General features: G+C 44.1%; 1 protein-coding gene across 6 annotated transcripts in view; it reads right to left on the reverse strand.

Moving 5' to 3' along the window:
- The window catches only part of sgsm2 (small G protein signaling modulator 2), an 86,925-nt gene that overhangs the window by 7,669 nt on the left and 60,183 nt on the right, over positions 1 to 19,073 (reverse strand). For 2 of the 6 annotated variants that reach the window (XM_029171413.3, XM_055513858.1), the window contains 5 exons: positions 6,581 to 6,713; positions 6,252 to 6,386; positions 2,475 to 2,649; positions 2,235 to 2,299; positions 1,729 to 1,874 (listed from right to left, as the gene is read on the reverse strand). In XM_029171413.3, the coding sequence (XP_029027246.1) occupies positions 1,729 to 1,874; positions 2,235 to 2,299; positions 2,475 to 2,649; positions 6,252 to 6,386; positions 6,581 to 6,713 (654 nt within the window). Of the gene's footprint in view, positions 1 to 1,728; positions 1,875 to 2,234; positions 2,300 to 2,474; positions 2,650 to 6,251; positions 6,390 to 6,580; positions 6,714 to 19,073 lie in introns of all 6 variants that reach the window. The other 4 variants (XM_029171412.3, XM_029171415.2, XM_029171414.3 and 1 more) reach the window with 2 other exon arrangements.

The raw sequence follows: 19,073 nt of genomic DNA on the forward strand, positions 1-19,073 counted from the left end.
AAGGCCCAGCACACGTATCTTTGCTGTAGGTTAGGACTCTCGTCAACCTCTATTACAGTCTTAGGGCCAGTGAAAGGATCTGGTAAACGGATTGTTTCCCCTCCCCATCCACACACATGCATCTGCACTGAGACTCACAACAGACAACACCCTTTACACATTAATATCCTCTATGAAGAAAAGATTGCTGCTCAATGTATGTAAAAGTTGCCATCTATAACCTGTTACTGTTGTCATCTTAAAATTAATTAATTCTGCATCTTTTTGAATTACTTATTTGTTATTCCTTTTTATTACTATTCTGCACTATCAGCAGCTAGTGAGAAAATGAATTTCATTCACAAGAATCTTGAATCTTGGTAACTCTTCATGGCCAGTGTTTTTTAGCAGTCTACTTCAAACCCACAAGACAAAACCCAGGTTGAGGTCTTCGCAAGCTCCTCAGTGGCAGGGCAGCGGGGGAGTATGAGATCCGCCCCGAGTACCCCAAGTCTCTGGATTCATTGCCTGGACGATGTCCAGTTCCTCTGGACTGGACAACTGGGGTGGTTTTCCCTTTTTATAAAAAGAGGGACAGGAGCGTGTGTTCCAACTATAGAGGGATCACACTTCTCAGCCTCCCCAGCAAAATCTATGCCAGGGTACTGGAGAGGAGAATTGGGCCGATAGTTGAACCTCAGATACAGGAGGAACAATGTGGTTTTTGACCTGGTCATAGAACACTGGACCAGCGCTTTACCCTCAACAGGGTGCTCGAGGGTTTGTGGGAGTTTGCCCAACCAGTCTGTGTTTTGTAGACTCGGAGAAGGCATTCAACAGCGTCCCTCGTAGATTTCTGTGGGGGGTGTTCCGGGAGTATAGAGTCCGAGGCTTCTTGCTAAGGGCTGTTCGGTCTCAACCAGAGCAGGATTGCGTTATCCTGTTGGCTTCATTCGGCCATCTGAGTACGAAGCGGCTGGGATGAGAATCAGTTCCTCCAAGTCTGAGGCCATGGTTCTCCAACGGAAAAGGGTGGTTTGCTCTCTCCAGGCTGAAGGAGAGTTCCTGCCCCAAGTGGATGAGTTCAAGTATCTTGGGGTCTCCTGGGGAAGGAGTGTGAGATTGACAGATGGATCAGTGCGGCGGCCGCAGTGCGGTGCAATGCGGTTGGTGTACCAGTGTGTCGTGGTGAAGAGGGACCTGAGCTGAAAGGCGAAGCTCTCAATTTGTCGGTCAATCTAGGTTCCTACCCTCACCTATGGTCATAAGCTCTGGGTCATGACCGAAAAGACAAGATCACAGATACATGCAGCCAAAATTTGTTTCCTCCGCAGGGTGGCTGGGCACTCCCTTAGAAATATGGTGAGGAGTTCTGTCACCCAGGAGGAGCTTGGAGTAGAGTTGCTGCTCCTCCACATCGACAGGAGCCATCTGAGGAGGCTTGGGCATCTGGTCCAGATGCCTCCTGGACGCCTCCCTGGGGAGGTGTTCTGGGCATGTCCCACTGGTAGGAGGCTCCGGGGAAGAAGGCCCCGGGGAACGCCTTGGGGTCCCACCGGAAGAGCTGGAGGAAGTCTGGAGTTCTTTGCTTAGACTGCTGCCACCGCAACCCGGCCATGCAAATGATTTGACACCAAGACAAGCAACGTATTGTGTGACATGCCATCCCACCATATGCTATGTAATACATTCAATTTCCTTTTCTTTTCGATTTAGTCAATTGAATTAAATTGACTTGATTGTACTCACCTGACAGTCTTTCTGGTACTTGCTCCACACCTCTTTGCTGAGGCCCCCGGATGCCTCACAGGGTCTGTCTGGGGGAACGATGCTGTGGTTGACCAGAGCTGAAAGGTGAGTCCGCACAGTGGACAGGTGTCGACAGTAGGCCAGCCCTGGTGACAGGTAGGAGAGGGAAAGAGGGAGAGCTGCTTTAAGTAAAAAGGAAAGCATTATAGAGACACCTCTGCAATCTGGATGTTGACTTTTTTGATATAATCTAGTACTTAAGTTTGATGGTTAAGGAGCCTGATCATATAATCTCCCCTGCTTCATTGTGAATGAAGGTCGCTTGTAATGCAGATGCTGCCTACTAATGGCCAATAGAGGAATGAGCTCCCACTTCATTGTGAAATTACACCTTTAGATTCTTTCATGTTTTTAAGTCTAATGTGTAAATACATTAGGTCAACATGAGTGTAAAATGAAATAAGTAAGGTTGTGCTGAAAAAACGACAAACCTTAGATGTACTTACATCCATAAAATGCTCTAGAAACAATCTGCCTCTTCATGTTCTGGCAAAGCATCTTCAGAGGAACACTGGTGGAAAAAAGACTTAATTTATTATCAACAACCACTGCAAGGTATGGGCATGTAGTCAGGTGGTGAAAACCGTGCCTGATGCATAAATCAATTACTACACCCTAACCCACTGAAAACCCACATGGTTTAGCCGTAGAAAAAAAACAAGGCACACAAAGGTTATAGTGCATACGTGTGTATGTCTGAGGGGACGTGGATACAGGTACAACCAGCCAAGTGGTTGAACAACATGTTGCTGCCAGCTGTGGAGCAGGACTGACACAACGACTCGTGAGTAGTTACTTCAGCCTGTTGCCATGATGACGGGCTTCCTCCAAACCCCTGCATCTCTATCATCTCCCCATGGTCTAAACACAAGAGAGTAGAAGTTAGAGACAAAGTGGACACTGTTGTCTTCCTGTCAGTGAACTTTACACCTACTTTACTCTAGGCCTTACATATTATGACAGAGGTCCTTCAGCTCAACCATAATTCCATCTATTCACTCATCCATGAGTTGCTCTTATATATTCATGACATCACAGGATGACTAGATGCATAGATACTTTACACTCATGGTACATATGAGAGCTGGAAAAACAAGGGTAGAGAGGAAACCAAAATGGTGAGGATAGATTAGAAAGCAAGAACGGAGCCATGGAAGAGACAGAGGATGCAGAGAAGCCATGCTGGACCAGGGGAGGCAGAGAAGACAGTAGAGCTATAGGGATGCTTCAGACAAACAAGAGAAGAGGAAGAAGAACAACAACAGTAAAGAGGAAGTAAAGAAACTAAGAATAAGTAGGCTGAGGCTCAGGCCATGCAGGGTGCATAGAGCCAGACCAAGAAAAGAGGTTATCAAAAAAGTAAATGGAGTAACAGGCCACAAAAGGAAGGAGAAAACTTCAACATTTAATAAATGCTCTTCACCTTAATTCTTCAGGTTGGAGCTGATGACCTGTCATAAATATGAAGCTGTGCTTTGGTTGATCAATCAAAAAACAAATTATATTATGACCAAAACAAAAAAGAAAACAAAAAAAATGCTGGAGTGAGACCAACATTTGGCCTCTCCCCTCTTTACTTTAGGACTATATGTGATTAAGCCTGTTCTTGGGCTCAATATTGCAACCCCTTCACAAAGGACTCCACATCTCTACTACTGCGGAACCCCACAGGACCGTAATGAGAGGCGTGGAGGGGGGTGAGGGGACAGGAGAGGGCGTGGGGTTAGTGAAGAATTACAGTGAACAGCATCACAGCAAACAACTGCACAAACACAGGATGTCTGAAAAGAGAGAGATCACAACGAACACAGGAGGGAGACTGTGAGAAAGCATTCTATTACACTTGTGCAAAAACATAGAGTCGCTCTCAAAACAGAAACAGAACGGATGCAGATCTCCCATGCAAGAACCGTCAAGCAAATAAGAAATGAAAGGACACAAGGAAACAGAATAAAGTCAAATTAAACCAATGCAAAAAAGCAAATTATCAGTGAATCCTCGCTGCCACAGAATGAGCCAACAGTGACAGGAGCTAGGCCCCCTCACTTGGAGCTTCAGGTGCTACAACACCAACCCTCCCACTGGCCCAAAGAAGGTGGGACAATACAAACACTGATACAATGATCTGCAAATCTCCACGACCCATATCTTGTTCACAAAAGCACAATAATAATTGATAATTGATAAGTGGTTAAAACTGAGATTTTGACATGTCAAAATATTAGGTCTTTTCACTTTAACGGCAGCCACACATTTTTAAATAAGTCAGACCATGGGAAAAAGAAGGCTGGATGGCTATAACAAAGCGAGGAGCACTGGTCAGTAACTGGGAATGACTGGACATAGGTGGACATAGGAGGGCGTAGGAGGAAGGAGCAGAGACTCACAAGGCACCTACATCTTTGGAAGAAAAGGCTTTCAGAATCTTAGCATCTACAGTTTAATATCAAAGGTTCCAGAGAATCAGGAGGAGTCATCATCCAGACATAACACAGTTTACATGCATCCACACAAAATTAACCTGAATGTGAAGTTCCAAAGACCAGAGTAGAGAGAGAAACAGTTCAAATACCTAAAAAAGCTACAAAGGTTCCAGGGCATCAATTGCCAGAAAACAGCTCTTTCAGGAAAGGTCTGTGAAACAACATCCATCATGACAGCACAGCTCCACAGGAGGTGGGTCAGAGATGAATTGGCCCGAGTGCAGACCTTTAACAATAGAAAACATCTTGCAGGAAAGGTCCCGGACTGTAAACCAGCTACAAGACAAGAGGAGGGACAACATCCCTACCCTGAACCCTCACCAGATGTTTATAGACAGAAGGGATGTGAATGTCACTCTATTGGTGTTCTGTGGTAAATAATGGTGAACATGGTTTGAGATTTGCAAATCATTGAATCATTCTTTCATTTGTGTTTAACACATCATCCCAGATAGAAGAGCCTAAACTAACATATGCAGATGTGGGATTGTCTGCAGTCAATTTGCTGTACAGTATGTTTATGTGTACCGACCTCAACAACTAAGTGAATGAAACTGTGTCACAGAGTGGACTGAGTGGAGTCAGGGCAGAAGAGAGAAATTAGACATGAAGGCTCCACAGGTAGTGTATTAGTTACCTGGAAGCTTGAGCAGCTGCCACATCACCCAGATGAAATCTAGACAACCCAGTGTAACACCGTTCCAACTGCCACATTCATCTGCACCAGCGTGTGAGGATAAGATCTAAGTGCTAACTCTGCTAAGGTAGACATCTAAGAACGAAGATGCTATAATTAAAAGCTACGATGACTTGAAACAAAGCTGTTAATAGATATAACAATATAAAAGAGTTCCATATGCTTGTAAAGCTGCTACACACTCATCTTTACATCAACATCATCATCAGTTCCATTCCAAGTACATTGTTATGACCGTGGCTCCTAATATGTACAGGTTACTTGGATCACACAATTGTCATTGTTGTCAGTTGAAACTGCCCTTTTTTCCCCTTGTCATCAGGTGTGTGTAGGTGTGTGCAGGGGGCTGACGTCACATGCTGGAGGTGGTGGCTTCAGGATTGGTTGGGAGAACGCTGGCCCTCGACTTAAGCAGCAGATGACGTCGCTCTCTTCCCGCTTGTCAACCCCATCACTTGTCACTGTGCTCTGTGAATTCTGAAAATTGTGAACTAATGCTGTTGTGTGATATGAACATCGATTGGTAGCTTGTAAGTAGGAAGAAGGAGCCCTCTTCGTTAAAAATATGTTTTTTTCCTGTACAGTATGTTAAGAGCTTAGGAAAGTGGCCCTGTCCTTTGTTTCTCCGCATTTATTTTCAAGCAGGTTAAGTAGGGCGTGGAAGGATTTGTTTTGTTTGTTATTTTGGACACTGCTCTCTTCCGAAGCAAATAAACGCTACCAATATATTCTGCTTTTAGTTTGGTTACTTGGGCTTGATAGGAGGGGAAGACAGCAACTCTGTTGCGTCTTCGACCTAGAACGAGGCGTAACACCACACCCCATAATAAATAAATGACTGATTTTGGAAGTCTATTTCATTTTTTTATTGTGTTGTACAAATGTCAGCACCCAGAACTATTCATTTTGACTTAAAGAGGTCAGTTATTCTCTTGCCATAAAGATTACAAACACTGGTGTTTACTACACCTTGTACTACAGTAGAACCATACTGTAGGTACATATGCAGGCCATCAGTCATTTCATACAGTATGCTCATTTATATATGATTCACTATTGAGTCAAGTTTAGTCTTGAGGTGATTGGCCTGATGTCCACCTCCACAGCCTACCCACACTGTTGGACTCAGCATGAGGCAGAAAACACAGACAGAATGACAAAGCTGGTGGAAGTGGGCTCAGGAGAAAGGGGTTGGGGCAGAACAGAAGGAGGGCTGGGAGGTAGGGAGGGATGTCTAGAGCTAGAGTCAGGTCTGAGAGCAGGCTGGTAAAGATGATAAAAACCTTTCATAACATTAGGGTCTGTGAGGTTCCGCGAGCAGATCATTGAGATCATAGCATGGAGCCTATCTTCTTCTTCCTCATCATCGTCCAGCGAGGGAGCACGGCTGCCTGTGTTGTGGTGGTAGTTTATAGTGACTGCTTACACCAGTGGGACAACAGAAAACACAGTTAGAGCAGTGTGTGTGTCAGACTACACTGCAACCTTTATACACACAATGAGAAGTGACAAAAGCAATCAGGGAAATTACAAGTGGACCGCAGAGGAACAAGATTATGTATAGGAGGATGTTTCCATGCCGTATGGTCTATAGCGTAAGAAAGTCACCTACTGGCATCGGAGCAGTACCCTGGATAGACGATGCGAAAGACATAGTCAGCAGCAGTCTGCTCTTCAGCATCTCTGTCCTGGTCAATGAGCCTTGCAGAACTACTCCTCTTCCTCAGTTTAGGAAACACTTTTCCCTGAAGGACACACACAAACAAAGAAATAAACCTTTAATATTCAAAGCCTTTTAGATGTTCGTGGCACCTTTTATTGGCAGAAGAAGGAAGTATAAAGTCACAATCTGTATCTGGATTTAAACAAAACAGTACGTTGGATGGAACAGTACATGGATGATTTTGTTTTCTGTGACACCTGGCATTCTTTTCACCCCACCTCCAGGAAGTACACCTTCTCTCCAAATCACCACTCTCACTCCAGTATAGATTATATTTTAGTAAATAACTCAGTCCAGATGTCTCTGACAGTAGAATCCACTCTATCACAATTAGTGATCATGCTCCAGTTTCTGTTTCCTTGAATAAGACAGTTACACCACCAAGCAGAAATTGGAGATTCAATACATCATTACTTAATAATCAAGATCAGTTATGTAAAGAGAGAGTGGTCAATCTTTATGGAAAACAACGATACCCCAGGAACCTCACCATGTGTTCTCTGGGAGACTGGGAAGGCAGTTATATGTGGCAGAATTATTTCATATTTACTGTATCACACAAGAAAAAAAGGAAAGGTTACATGAATTAGAATTAGAACAAAAACATCTCTTCTAATGTTTAGAGACTACATATGCTGCCTCTCCAACCAATGATGTCCTAGAAGACCTAAGAAATCTAAAGCTGGAACTAAATAATAAAATTGATCGCTAAGCTCAGTTTCAGATAGCACAGTCACGTTGCAAAAACTTTGACCATGCCAAGAAAACAGCATACATTACCCGCAAATATGAATTCAGCTTTTATAAGCCAGTAAACAAAAGGCAAATGTTAATGTTTTAATACAAAATCTGGTGTCAGTCATTGTATCTATAAGTGAAAGAACAAAGCTGAAGAACCTTAAAGAACCAATCCGGGGATTTGGTTCTGCATGTTATTTCCTGTTTTATTTTGTAGTCATTTACGGTTTCTGTTTCACCATGTTTTCTACTGATGAAAAGTTGCGTTCTTTCAACTCACTTGGATCTTTAAGTCTCGTTCAGTAAACCAAACGAATCATTTCGAGTCAGTCGTTCATTTTGTTAATTTACAGCAGGTGGCGCTATGGGCGTTATTAATGGCCGTGGGTCTCAAACACTATATACTGAAGACAACATGGTTTGCTTCAGCGGATAAATTATAATCACAAAATGCCACAAGCAATTAAAACCATGTGAAAGCCTAGCAAATACGCACCACATTAACGTGACTTAAACGTATACGTAAGTATACAGGACCACAAAATCAACATTTTGATATAATGTTCGGAAGTATTTATTTACAAACACACTTTACATTATATCTATAATAAGACTACACACATCTACAAGAATCCATGACCACTAATTAATTATGATTCCATGAATAAAAAATAAATGTCGGCTGTCAGGCGGCAAATAAATAAATGTCAGAAATCAGACATCGTTCATTTTCTTGTTTTTCAGTCCATACAGCACCGTAGCTGAGCCACAGCTGTGACGAGACAGAAGAACGAACAAACAATCCATAAGAATCCTAGGAACTAATCAGGAACGAACTGAAGCGCTGAACTGATCCGTGAGGAAGGACGCTCACATGAGTCAGTCCTGAACGAATCATTTCTGTTTCCAGTCCTGCTGACTGAGCTTAAGCAGCTCCTGCTATGTAGCGAGAGAAGGTACTGCACAGAACTGAACAAGACGTTCACTGAGAGGACTCGTTCCTCCCGAGTCATATAAAAGATTAGTTCATATTGAATGAATCGTTCACAAATGACACATCACTAATGTTTTCAGTCTCTCTTTACACCCGGTGACGTGATCAGTTCAGCTGCTGTTAATCTGGTAATCACAAACTCTGTATTTAATCTCCAGTATTCACCTTAGTTCTCTGCCAGATCGTCGAGTCTTATTACTACGTTCCAGCGCTAGTTTTGCCTGCTTGACCTGATACCGACCTGCTGCCTGTGTTTTTGACCATGCTTTTGCCTGCCATCTCTGTACCGCTGCCATTCTGCTATCGTCTTTTTAACCGTTGCCTTTATCCTGACGATGTCTGTATTAAGGTCCTCCAATTTACCTGTACGCCTCCCGAGCTGTGCATGTGGGTCCGCCACTTTAGGCCGCAACGCCACCGTGACAAAACGATCTGGCCGAACTCAGACCAAGCCAGCTCGGGAGGTTTGTTCATCGCAGATTTCTTGTCTGAGGAGGAGAATCGGCAACGTAATGGAGTTCGTCTACACCAACTTACCTGGGGACCTTCGCACCTCCTTTTCAGCGCTGGCAATGGTTACCAGGAAGCAACCAGCTCGAAAGCCCAGCTAAGCGGCATTGAGGAAGCGGTAGCATCCTCTGTCTGGAGGACGAGGATGACTGGCTAGACCGCCCTGGGGTACGGGCTCTCTACAGTCAACTGTGTTCGAGACGCGAGGAATCATAGCGTGTTCTGTGTTCCGTGCCCATCAACGCCATGGTCTTTTGTTCAACGCCAGCGCCTGGCTTTCCACCGGAGCTCCACCGATCGCCCGTCCTGCTGTGCTCCTCACCCAAGGTCAGTCCCTGTCTCCTGGTTATTCTCGTGGTCCTACTCATGTGTCTGCCCCTGCTGTGCTCCTGTCCCCTACCCAAGCCTCAGCTCTGGCCTCTCAGCAGTCTTTAGACTGCGCTCTGGCTCCACCTGCTGGGGATTGTGCCGCAATCCCTCAACTCACCGAGGGGGTTTTCATAGGCTCCGCCCCCCGTGTTCAGACTCCACCTCCAACCCTCACTGCCACGGCAGTTCCCCAGCCACGCCTGACCCCTGCTGCTGCACCATCCTGTCCAGCTCAAGCTCCAGTCCTATGTGAGGATTTTTTGCCCCTGTCCCAGCCGCAGTACCTCAGCGTGTCCGAGTCGTAGTACCACAGTCTGCCCCAGCAGCAGAACCTCAGCTGGTTGCCGCACCACAGCCTGCTCCTGCTCTGTTGGCCCTGAAGAAGTGGCCATTCTGTCCCCCGTCGGCCTCAAAGAGGAGGACGTTCTGTCCCCCGTCGACCCCGAAGAGGAGGCCTTTGGCAACCCTGTCGACCCCGAAGAGGAGGCCGTTCCTGCCATGTCGGACCTGAAGAGGACGTTCCTGCGCTTGTCCGCTCCGTAGAGGCCGTTTCTTTCAGTTCACCGACCAAGTCCGCCTCGGTTCCTGGTGGTTCGGCTCCGACCACGTCCGCCTCGGTTCCTGGAGGTTTGGCTCCGACCACGTTCCGGATAATCCAGCGACGACCACGTCAACTCCGGCTCCATGTCTGGGTTCGTCTCTGGTTCCGGGTTCATGTCTGGGTTTGTCTCTGGTTCCGGCTTCATGTCTGGGTTTGTCTCTGGTTCCGGCTTCACGGCTGGGCTTGTCTCTGGTTTCGGTGCCGACTCTATGCCTGTCTTCGTCCCTGGTTCATCTCTCATCTCCATGCTTTTGCCTGCCTCCTCTGTACCGCTGCCATTCTGCTATTGTGTTTTTGACCATTGTGTGTATCCTGACGACGTCTGTATTAAACTCCTCCAACTTACCTGTACGCCTCCCGAGCTGTGCATGTGGGTCTGCCACTTTAGACCGCAACGCCACCGTCACACTTTTCTGATTAAAAAAATTCTTATTTAAAATACTTACATGTAATAAATGTAATATAATATTACTAATATTGAATGCAAAAGTCATTCTCCAATCCAACGGTCACTCCTACTGTATTTACACCAGTTTCTGTTATGGCGCACAAGGCATTGTTCTATAAATTTGCGTATTTTGCAAAATTAATTCCTTTAAAAAAAGCTAAAAAAAAATAGCTGAAAGTGGTTAATACAATACAAGTATAACTAAATATACCTATAATTAAAAGAATCAACAGTGTAATGAACTCAGTAATATGCATAGCGCTGCTGTGGACACAGAGCATTAGAAGTTTGACCTGTCAGTCAAACTGTTGCTGAGCTCAATCACTCCTCTACTGCAGCTGCGCCAGTGTGAAACTGGTGTGAGTTTTATGTTTGAGGAGTAAAAATTGTGGCCACAGACACCATTTAAAAATGCCAGTCCTCTGCGACTCTCGCCAGAAATCAGTGAAACATTTCTATTGAAGTCTATGGGAGGATTTCTGGAACTCTGGAAGAAGAACCCTCCATGCATGGTGAGGAGCTTTCGTGTCTTAACATCTGTGGTCTGTATCTCTTCCTTTGGCCACCTTATTATTCCTGCAGGGTATCTGATCACTGGCAGGGCGTAGCTGTTTATTGCCTGGGATTTGTTCCTGCCATTGAGCTGGCTTCTTAGGACTTGCCTTACTCGTTGGAGGTATTTGGCTGTTGCCGCATTCTTTGTTGCCTGTTCAAGGTTGCCGTTTGCCTGTGGTATTCCAAGGTACTTGTAATTGTCCTCAATGTCTGCTATTGTTCCTTCTGGGAGTGGGACCCCTTCTGTGTGGATTACCTTGCCTCTCTTTTTCACCATCCTCCCACATTTCTTGAGCCCGAATGACATCCCGATGTCCGAGCTGTAGATCCTGGTGGTGTGGATCAGCGAGTCGATGTCTCGCTCACTCTTGGCGTACAGCTTGATGTCATCCATGTAGAGGAGGAGACTTATGGTAGCCCCGTTCTGGAGTCGGTATCCATAGCCAGTCTTGTTTATTATTTGGCTGAGGAGGTTCAGACCTATGCAGAACAGCAGTGGGGACAGTGCATCTCCTTGGTATATGCCACATTTGATGGATACTTGGGCAAGTGGCTTCCCATTGGCTTCAAGGGTGGTTCTCCACAACCTCATCGAGTTTGCAATGAAGGCCCTTAGATTTCTGTTGATGTTGTACAGCTCCAAGCATTCAGTGATCCATGTGTGTGGCATTGAGTCACAGGCTTTCTTGTAGTCGATCCAGGCTGTGCACAGGTTGGTGTGTCGCACTCTGCAGTCTTGGGCAACTGTTCTGTCAACCAGGAGTTGGTGTTTGGCTCCTCTGGTATCCTTACCAATGCCCTTCTGTGCTTCGCTCATGTATTGACTCATGTGCCCACTTATCTTAGCCACGATGATGCCTGACATGAGCTTCCATGTTGTGGAGAGACAGGTTATTGGCCGGTAGTTGGATGGGACTGTACCCTTTGAGGGATCCTTCATTATTAGGATCGTTCGCCCTTCGGTTAGCCATTCAGGCGGAGTCCCATCCCTTAGCAGCTGGTTCATTTGTGCTGCCAGGCCTGCTCATGGATTGCAGTGAGCTTCTTTAGCCAGTAGGCGTGGATCATGTCAGGGCCAGGTGCTGTCCAGTTTTTCATACCTGAGACTCTTTGTTGGATGTCTGCCACTGTGATAGTCACTGGATTCTGATCAGGGAGGTTGCTAGGGTCTTCCCTCAGATCCACCAGCCACTGTGCATCGTTGTTGTGTGATGCCTCCCTTTCCCATATACCCTTCCAGTACTGTTCAGTTTCCAGCCTTGGTGGGTCTGCTCTGCTGTTATTACCCTGCCATTGAGAGTACACTTTCGCAGGTTGTGTTGCGAACAGCAGTTTTTCATCTGGCTTCGTTGTCTCTGGTGTATCTCTTTAGGCGGCTGGCCAAGGCTTGTAGCCTTTGCTTGGCAGTTTCGAGTGCTTCAGGTATGGGCATCTGGCTGTACCTCTTAGGCATCTGTCTTTTCATTGCACCTCTCTGGGCCTCTGTCATTTGGCTCACTTCCCTCCAAGCTGCCTTGATTTTTGCCTCCAACCTTCGTTTCCATGGTGGGTATTGTTTCTTATGGATCCCTTGGTTGCTCTTATAGCCAAGCACCTCTAGGATCACTGATGCTGAAGCGTATATCAGCTCATTGGTTTCTGTGATTGTTGTGGTAGGGATCGCTCTCAATGCTGCATTCACATCTTCCATGAGACTTTCTGATGGTACTTGGGTACGAAGCCCCAATGAGCACAGATACGCTGAGCGAGGCAGTGACTATATATATAAGGACAATTACAAGTACCTTGGAATACCACAGGCAAACGGCAACCTTGAACAGGCAACAAGGAATGCGGCAACAGCCAAATACCTCCAACGAGTAAGGCAAGTCCAAAGAAGCCAGCTCAATGGCAAGAACAAATCCCAGGCAATAAACAGCTACGCCCTGCCAGTGATCAGATACCCTGCGGGAATAATAATGTGGCCAAAGGAAGAGATACAGACCACAGATGTTAAGACACGAAAGCTCCTCACCATGCATGGAGGGTTCCACCCCAAATCCAGCACCCTGAGACTGTACGCTAGCCGCAAGGAAGGAGGCCGAGGACTAGTGAGCGTGAGAGCCACTATCCAGGATGAAACATCCAAGATCCATAAGTACATCAAGGAGAAGGCCCCGACAGATGACGTGCTGAGTGAATGTCTCAGGCAGTGGAGAACAGAGGATGAGATGCTGGAAGAGGGACCATCATGGGAGGACAAGCCCTTACACGGGATGTACCACCGGAACATAACTGAAGTGGCTGATCTCAACAAATCCTACCAATGGCTTGAAAGGGCTGGGCTGAAGGACAGCAGAGGCACTCATCCTGGCCGCACAGGAGCAGGCCCTGAGCACCAGAGCCATAGAGGCCCAGATCTACCACACCAGACAAGACCCAAGATGTAGACTGTGCAAAGAGGCCCCTGAGACGGTCCAGCACATAACTGCAGGGTGTAAGATGCTGGCAGGGAAAGCATACATGGAACGCCATAACCAAGTGGCTGGCATAGTATACAGGAACATCTGTGCAGAGTATGGACTGGAAACCCCAAGGTCAAAGTGGGAAACACCTCCCAAGGTGGTAGAGAACAAGCGAGCCAAGATCCTGTGGGACTTCCAGATACAGACAGACAGAATGGTAGAGGCGAACCAACCAGACGTTGTGGTGGTGGACAAAGAACAAAGGAAAGCCGTAGTGGTGGATGTGGCAATACCAAGCGATGGCAACATCAGGAAAAAGGAACATGAGAAACTAGAGAAATACCAAGGGCTCAGAGAAGAACTGGAGAAGGCTTCGAAGGTGAAGGCCACAGTGGTGCCTGTGGTGATTGGAGCACTGGGGGCAGTGACCCCCAAATTGGAGGAATGGCTACAACAGATCCCTGGAATAACATCCGACATCTCAGTCCAGAAAAGTGCAGTCCTAGGAACAGCAAGGATACTGCGCAGAACCCTCAAGCTTCCTGGCCTCTGGTAGAGGACCCGAGCTTGGAAAGTGGATGAGACCACCCGCGTGGGGTGAGAAGGGAGTTTTTTTTTTTTTTTTTATATTTCATATTTCTTATATACTCCTCTTGTAAAAGCAAAGCTGTCCATCACAATACGACATTCAACTATACCATATAAATTCAGAGTCAAGCATCCATAACCACTCAGCCACAATAGCAGCTTTCCTCAGCATTCTGAGCTGCATAATATATACTAAAAGAAAAGCTTAAACTTTCTTAAGAATTACTAAAACCTAGCGAATGTGGTTCAAACATTAAAAGTACTGCTAAATATACATAAAAAGTAAGAAATATCTATTTGTCAGAGTAGCCCTAAGTCAAATTTGAACCCTTAACTTTAGGGTATTGAGTCATGCACCTTAACCACTAAGCCATAATTGCTACTGGTGGTGCCTTTCTGAGTGGCCCAATGAAGACCATTATATATACAGAACAATACAAATCCAATTTATAAAAATAGGGAAAAAAATGCTTCACATTATTGAAAGGATTTGGAGGATGTTTGTGCTCAACTGCTAAAGTTCAAATAGTGTCAGTAACTATCCAGTCAAAAGCAGAAAACTTGCTAATAAATCTAATTTAATTGGACTGCTTTTATTGTGTAAAGATTTTGAGGGAGGGAGTGTCGGTATTTATCATGCTGTAAAAATATTTTAATTACCTATTTGTAATTAATCAGTTGAAATATTACTGAAACTAGCTGATGAGCTGAATGTATAGTCGATTGAATCTGCAAAGCAAAAGGTGCAGAGCTGAATGTGCACAAAAAAGCAAAAGCAGTTTGATTTAAATGAAAGGAATAATTACTTTTGGATATTATTACAGTCATCGTTGTTCCATTCAAGGATCAAACCAGAATTTCCAGAGTCAGAGTCAAGCTGCTTAACCACTCTGCCACACTAGATGCCAAGAAGAGCACTGCTCAGTGCAGCACTATACATACTATTTGAAAAACTGAAAATAAATAAAAGCTGTACATTGCAGATACATTAAGCATATAACTTCATTTATCTGGGAAATACATAAATGTATATTGTAATGTCATGGCATTAATATTACTGAGATGAAATTTGAACCCAGATCCCCCACTCCAGAGTAAAGGACTTCAGCCATTGCACCAAAGCATATCAAAGCTAAGAGAGGACAAAGCCGAAGGGCTTTCTCTGGATGGGGACAAATATTTAGTAATTAATATATTTCTTTTATTAGCAACAGACACAAAGGTGTAAACCCAAAGCAAATGTTATTTTTTAATACAAAATCATATGTCAATTATTGTATCTTTAAGTAAAAGGACAAAGCTGAAAATAAGTATGACTTTGAACGAGTGAAAAAATTATGTTCAGAGAGTGAAAACTGTGGCTGTAGTGACGAGTTTAGTGGCCTGGGCAGTAGTACCGTGGTCCCTGGATCTTGCTTTTGCTATTGGTCTTGCTATCTGCTATTGTTTAACCATTAAAGTACCGACTCCTTCAACACAGCAGGTAATGCTCAAGTGGCTCAGTTGGTAAAGCTTTAGTTTGATAAGCAGAAGGTTGTCAGCTCAAGCCCAGTTTCCCTTAAATGGATCAATTATATGGATCAATTACATGTAGATATTTCCCATAAGCATAAACTGATGAAATAGTTAACATTAATGTGAAATTCCTCATTACCTTTACATCAGGTATTTGAAAAATAACACAAAGTTTATGTGTAAATTTAACGTAATGTAATCTAATTGCATAACCCTACTGACCAACCTGTTTCATAAATTTCAAGTGAAGGTTACTTTTTTACACAGTATATGTTTGAGCATATTTGTGTTATGCTTTTTAAAAAAAAACATAACCATGTGAAATCCTATTTGTATGTATATAATACTTACTAATACTAAAATTGTATTATATTATGTAATATATTATGTATATTATGTTTTATTAGGGGCAAGAATCATTTTTGAATGCAGGACAGGACACATACAAAAAATGAAAAGGGGTGTGTAAATTGTTCTAAGGTTCCAATTTAATAAGTAGTTCTGTCTAAAATTACTGCTGCATAAAATATATCTGCAGCTGTTAAAATTCAACAAAGCTAATAAGGTAAATAATGGCATCTGTCTATTTTAATGTGTCTCAGTTTGAGTCCTACTTAGTCTTCAATTTTTATATTGAACCTATCTAGTGGATACTTCAGCTCAAACCGCATAAAATGTAACAGAAGTTTTAAGTAATTAGTAAATGTTAATGCAATGTAAGCTACACTAGACCAAGTTGTATTACACAACAACAATAATAATAATAATAATAATAATAATACATTATTTAAGTAGAATTCATGTTCTCTGATTTTGCAGTAATACTGCAAAAACTATAAAAACCTTTCCTGTGCTGCTGATACCAATCACTCACTCACAATCGACAGTAGGATGCTCACTCTTTGTGACGATCGCAGACATGCTGGAGCCCCTCCCAGCCGCATTCACCCTGAACAACCACCTACCTACCGATTTCCAGCCAACCTACCTGCATGTCTTCGAACTGAAACCCACAGAGATACATGTACAGAGGCAGCCGGTAAAAGTGTCTACCCCCACCGTGTTTGGGTTTCAAATCTGCCGCGTCAGTGGCGGGTTTGTACTGCAGGAGGAGTGTGTTACGTCCTTCTGGCCTGTAGGTGGCGATTGACTCCCACTTTTGGTCCTGAAACATCGTAGTTGCTTACGTCATATAGGCTCTTGTAGAACAACCAATGAGCAGGTCTTTGGTGGCCTAGTGGTTAACGTGCATGGCCACAACGTTTTTTTTTGTCCGGGGTTCGAGTCTGAGTGGAAGCAGTTTTTTTATTTTAATTATTGGAAAAACAGCGTCTTATCATCATCATGTGATCACGAGATGACAACGTTGTATTACTTAGTGCATGAATCGCCAAGACCATGAACCGCTGGTCGCGTTATAGTATGAAGTTATGAACGTAAGTAAATTATGGCAAATTATGGCAGTTTAAAACCGAAAATAGGAAGCTGAACGGTGCGCCCTCCCGCGTGCAGCGTTCGATTTATGGCAGACAAGCTACTGTAACCCTGATTTCTTGCTGTTGGTACGGGCAATTTTCTTTACGTGGAATGCTTCTTTAATGCACCACACGGCAAGACAGTACGGCACATGTACACTTTTGTCTTTACGCCGCTCTTACCCAACGCGCGTCACATTTTCTTGTCCCCCGTCAACAAGGACAGGTAGGAACTAATGTTGATGACAAATAAAATCACAGTAGCTGAAATGTCACGTTTCCCAAACATAAAATAAAAAAATAAAAAGGAATACTAACTAAGGTTACACTACTACAATTTAAAAAAGTGAATAAGGATGATCTAGACCAGAGGTCTGCCACCGGTAACACCCACGTTTTAAATGAAAAAAACAAACACTGGGAGCCGCGGAGGGCGGCAATATTATATTATTTGAGAACATTCAACATTTGTTTTTTAATCCAAAGAAGACATAAAAGTCGGGGCTCAGAGATCTAACCGATGCTAAAACATTGTCAAGGCATCGACAAGGACAGCTAACTCGCTTTTCCCTGCTTCAAACAGCTGCTGTAACTGAGAGCAACCTGTGCGGCATCACCGGTCAATCTGTAAACGTATTAATTTTTTTTTGTAAATAAAAATAATGTTTGCCCTGTTCAAACCTGCATGGGGAATTCTGAAAGCGGCTGAGCAACTTCGTAGGAACACATTTCATATGGTACAGGTGAAAGGGAGACTAACAACCCAACGCAGCCGAGGCTGTAGCAGCAGAGAAACGCAGATCTTTGTCCTGCGTGTTGATGAGCGTTTCCCATCCCCCAGTGTCACCGCTCTGGGACGTGATGGCCACGCCCACTTTCATTCAACAGACGGACATGAAAGAGGGAATAACGAAATAAACAGCTGGTTAACTTCGTGGGAACATGGCTGTAGCTCTGCAATGACTTTATGTGGTACAGGTGAAAGGAGTAATAACGAAATAAACAGCTGGTTAACTTCGTAGGAACACCTTGTAGTAGGAACTGGTATATTTAGAAAACCCAGTAGTCCTAGTGTTAAGGTGTGTGAACTGGGGAGGAGACGGCAGCAGCGACTGAAGAGCGACTGAATAGAGTTGATGTCTTCCCCGCTGACAGGCGCATTCATTTGATAATGCACGTACCTTGGCTGACAGTTCAGTTGAAAACAACACTGAATCTTTACAAACCGTCCCTGAATAACATCTATGAACTGCAGTTTCTTCCTTGATTATCCATGATTATTATGAAAGAAGCGCAAATCTTCGCCAGTCCAAATTGTGCAATTAATACTGTGTTTACAATAAAGGTAATAAATAATAATATTAGTATTTTCATTTTAAAAAGCACTGCATATTTTAAACGAATGTCGAAGTGCTACAAATAACTTAGACTACGCTACGATAAATACATACGTTTATTTTTGCAGAGTAAACGTATGTAGAACAAACTACTTGCTGCATTAATGAGTCTTAGACCTGCAGCTGATCACGCCGCCCGATGCTGCCCTGTCTCCCACGGAGCTTTGTCTGGAGCTGAGGTATTTCTCACCTGCTGATCGAGTAGTAGCAACACATTAGCATGTCTATGCGCCTCTACGGGGAGGGGGAGGGGTGTGTAGATTTCCTTTGCGACTGTGAGCAAACATGAGACAAGCAAAAGCTTGGTCGAACTCAGATTCAAGTCATCTGAGTACGAAACACATCACATTTCATTCGATCTCGTGTTTCATTCGAGCGGCAGTCGGGAGCTCTCTGCTACGACTCATCCACGGATGAGCTTCGATTAAAAATTAAAAGCAGAGTTTTTTTGTTTTTCGTTTTTCTCTAAACGAAAAAAACAGCTTAAAATTCAAGTCCGTGTGTTTTTGTTAAAAAATATTTTTGTTCAGTTTATTGGTTTGTAATGCGGTGCTTTTATTCAGGATAGATAGACGGATGGGAAATCAAAGTTTTGAAACATACACGGGCCGATTAAGTCACATCAGCCACTCATTCAGTTACAATGACACGCACAGTCAAAACAAATTCTCGCTACATTTAGTGCGCCACTCCACCGTTCCTCTCGTAGCCTGCATTTGCACATCCATACATTTGTGTATTGGTCACT

Source organism: Betta splendens, chromosome 13 (genome assembly GCF_900634795.4).
Source record: "Betta splendens chromosome 13, fBetSpl5.4, whole genome shotgun sequence".
Classification (NCBI taxonomy): Eukaryota; Metazoa; Chordata; class Actinopteri; order Anabantiformes; family Osphronemidae; genus Betta; species Betta splendens.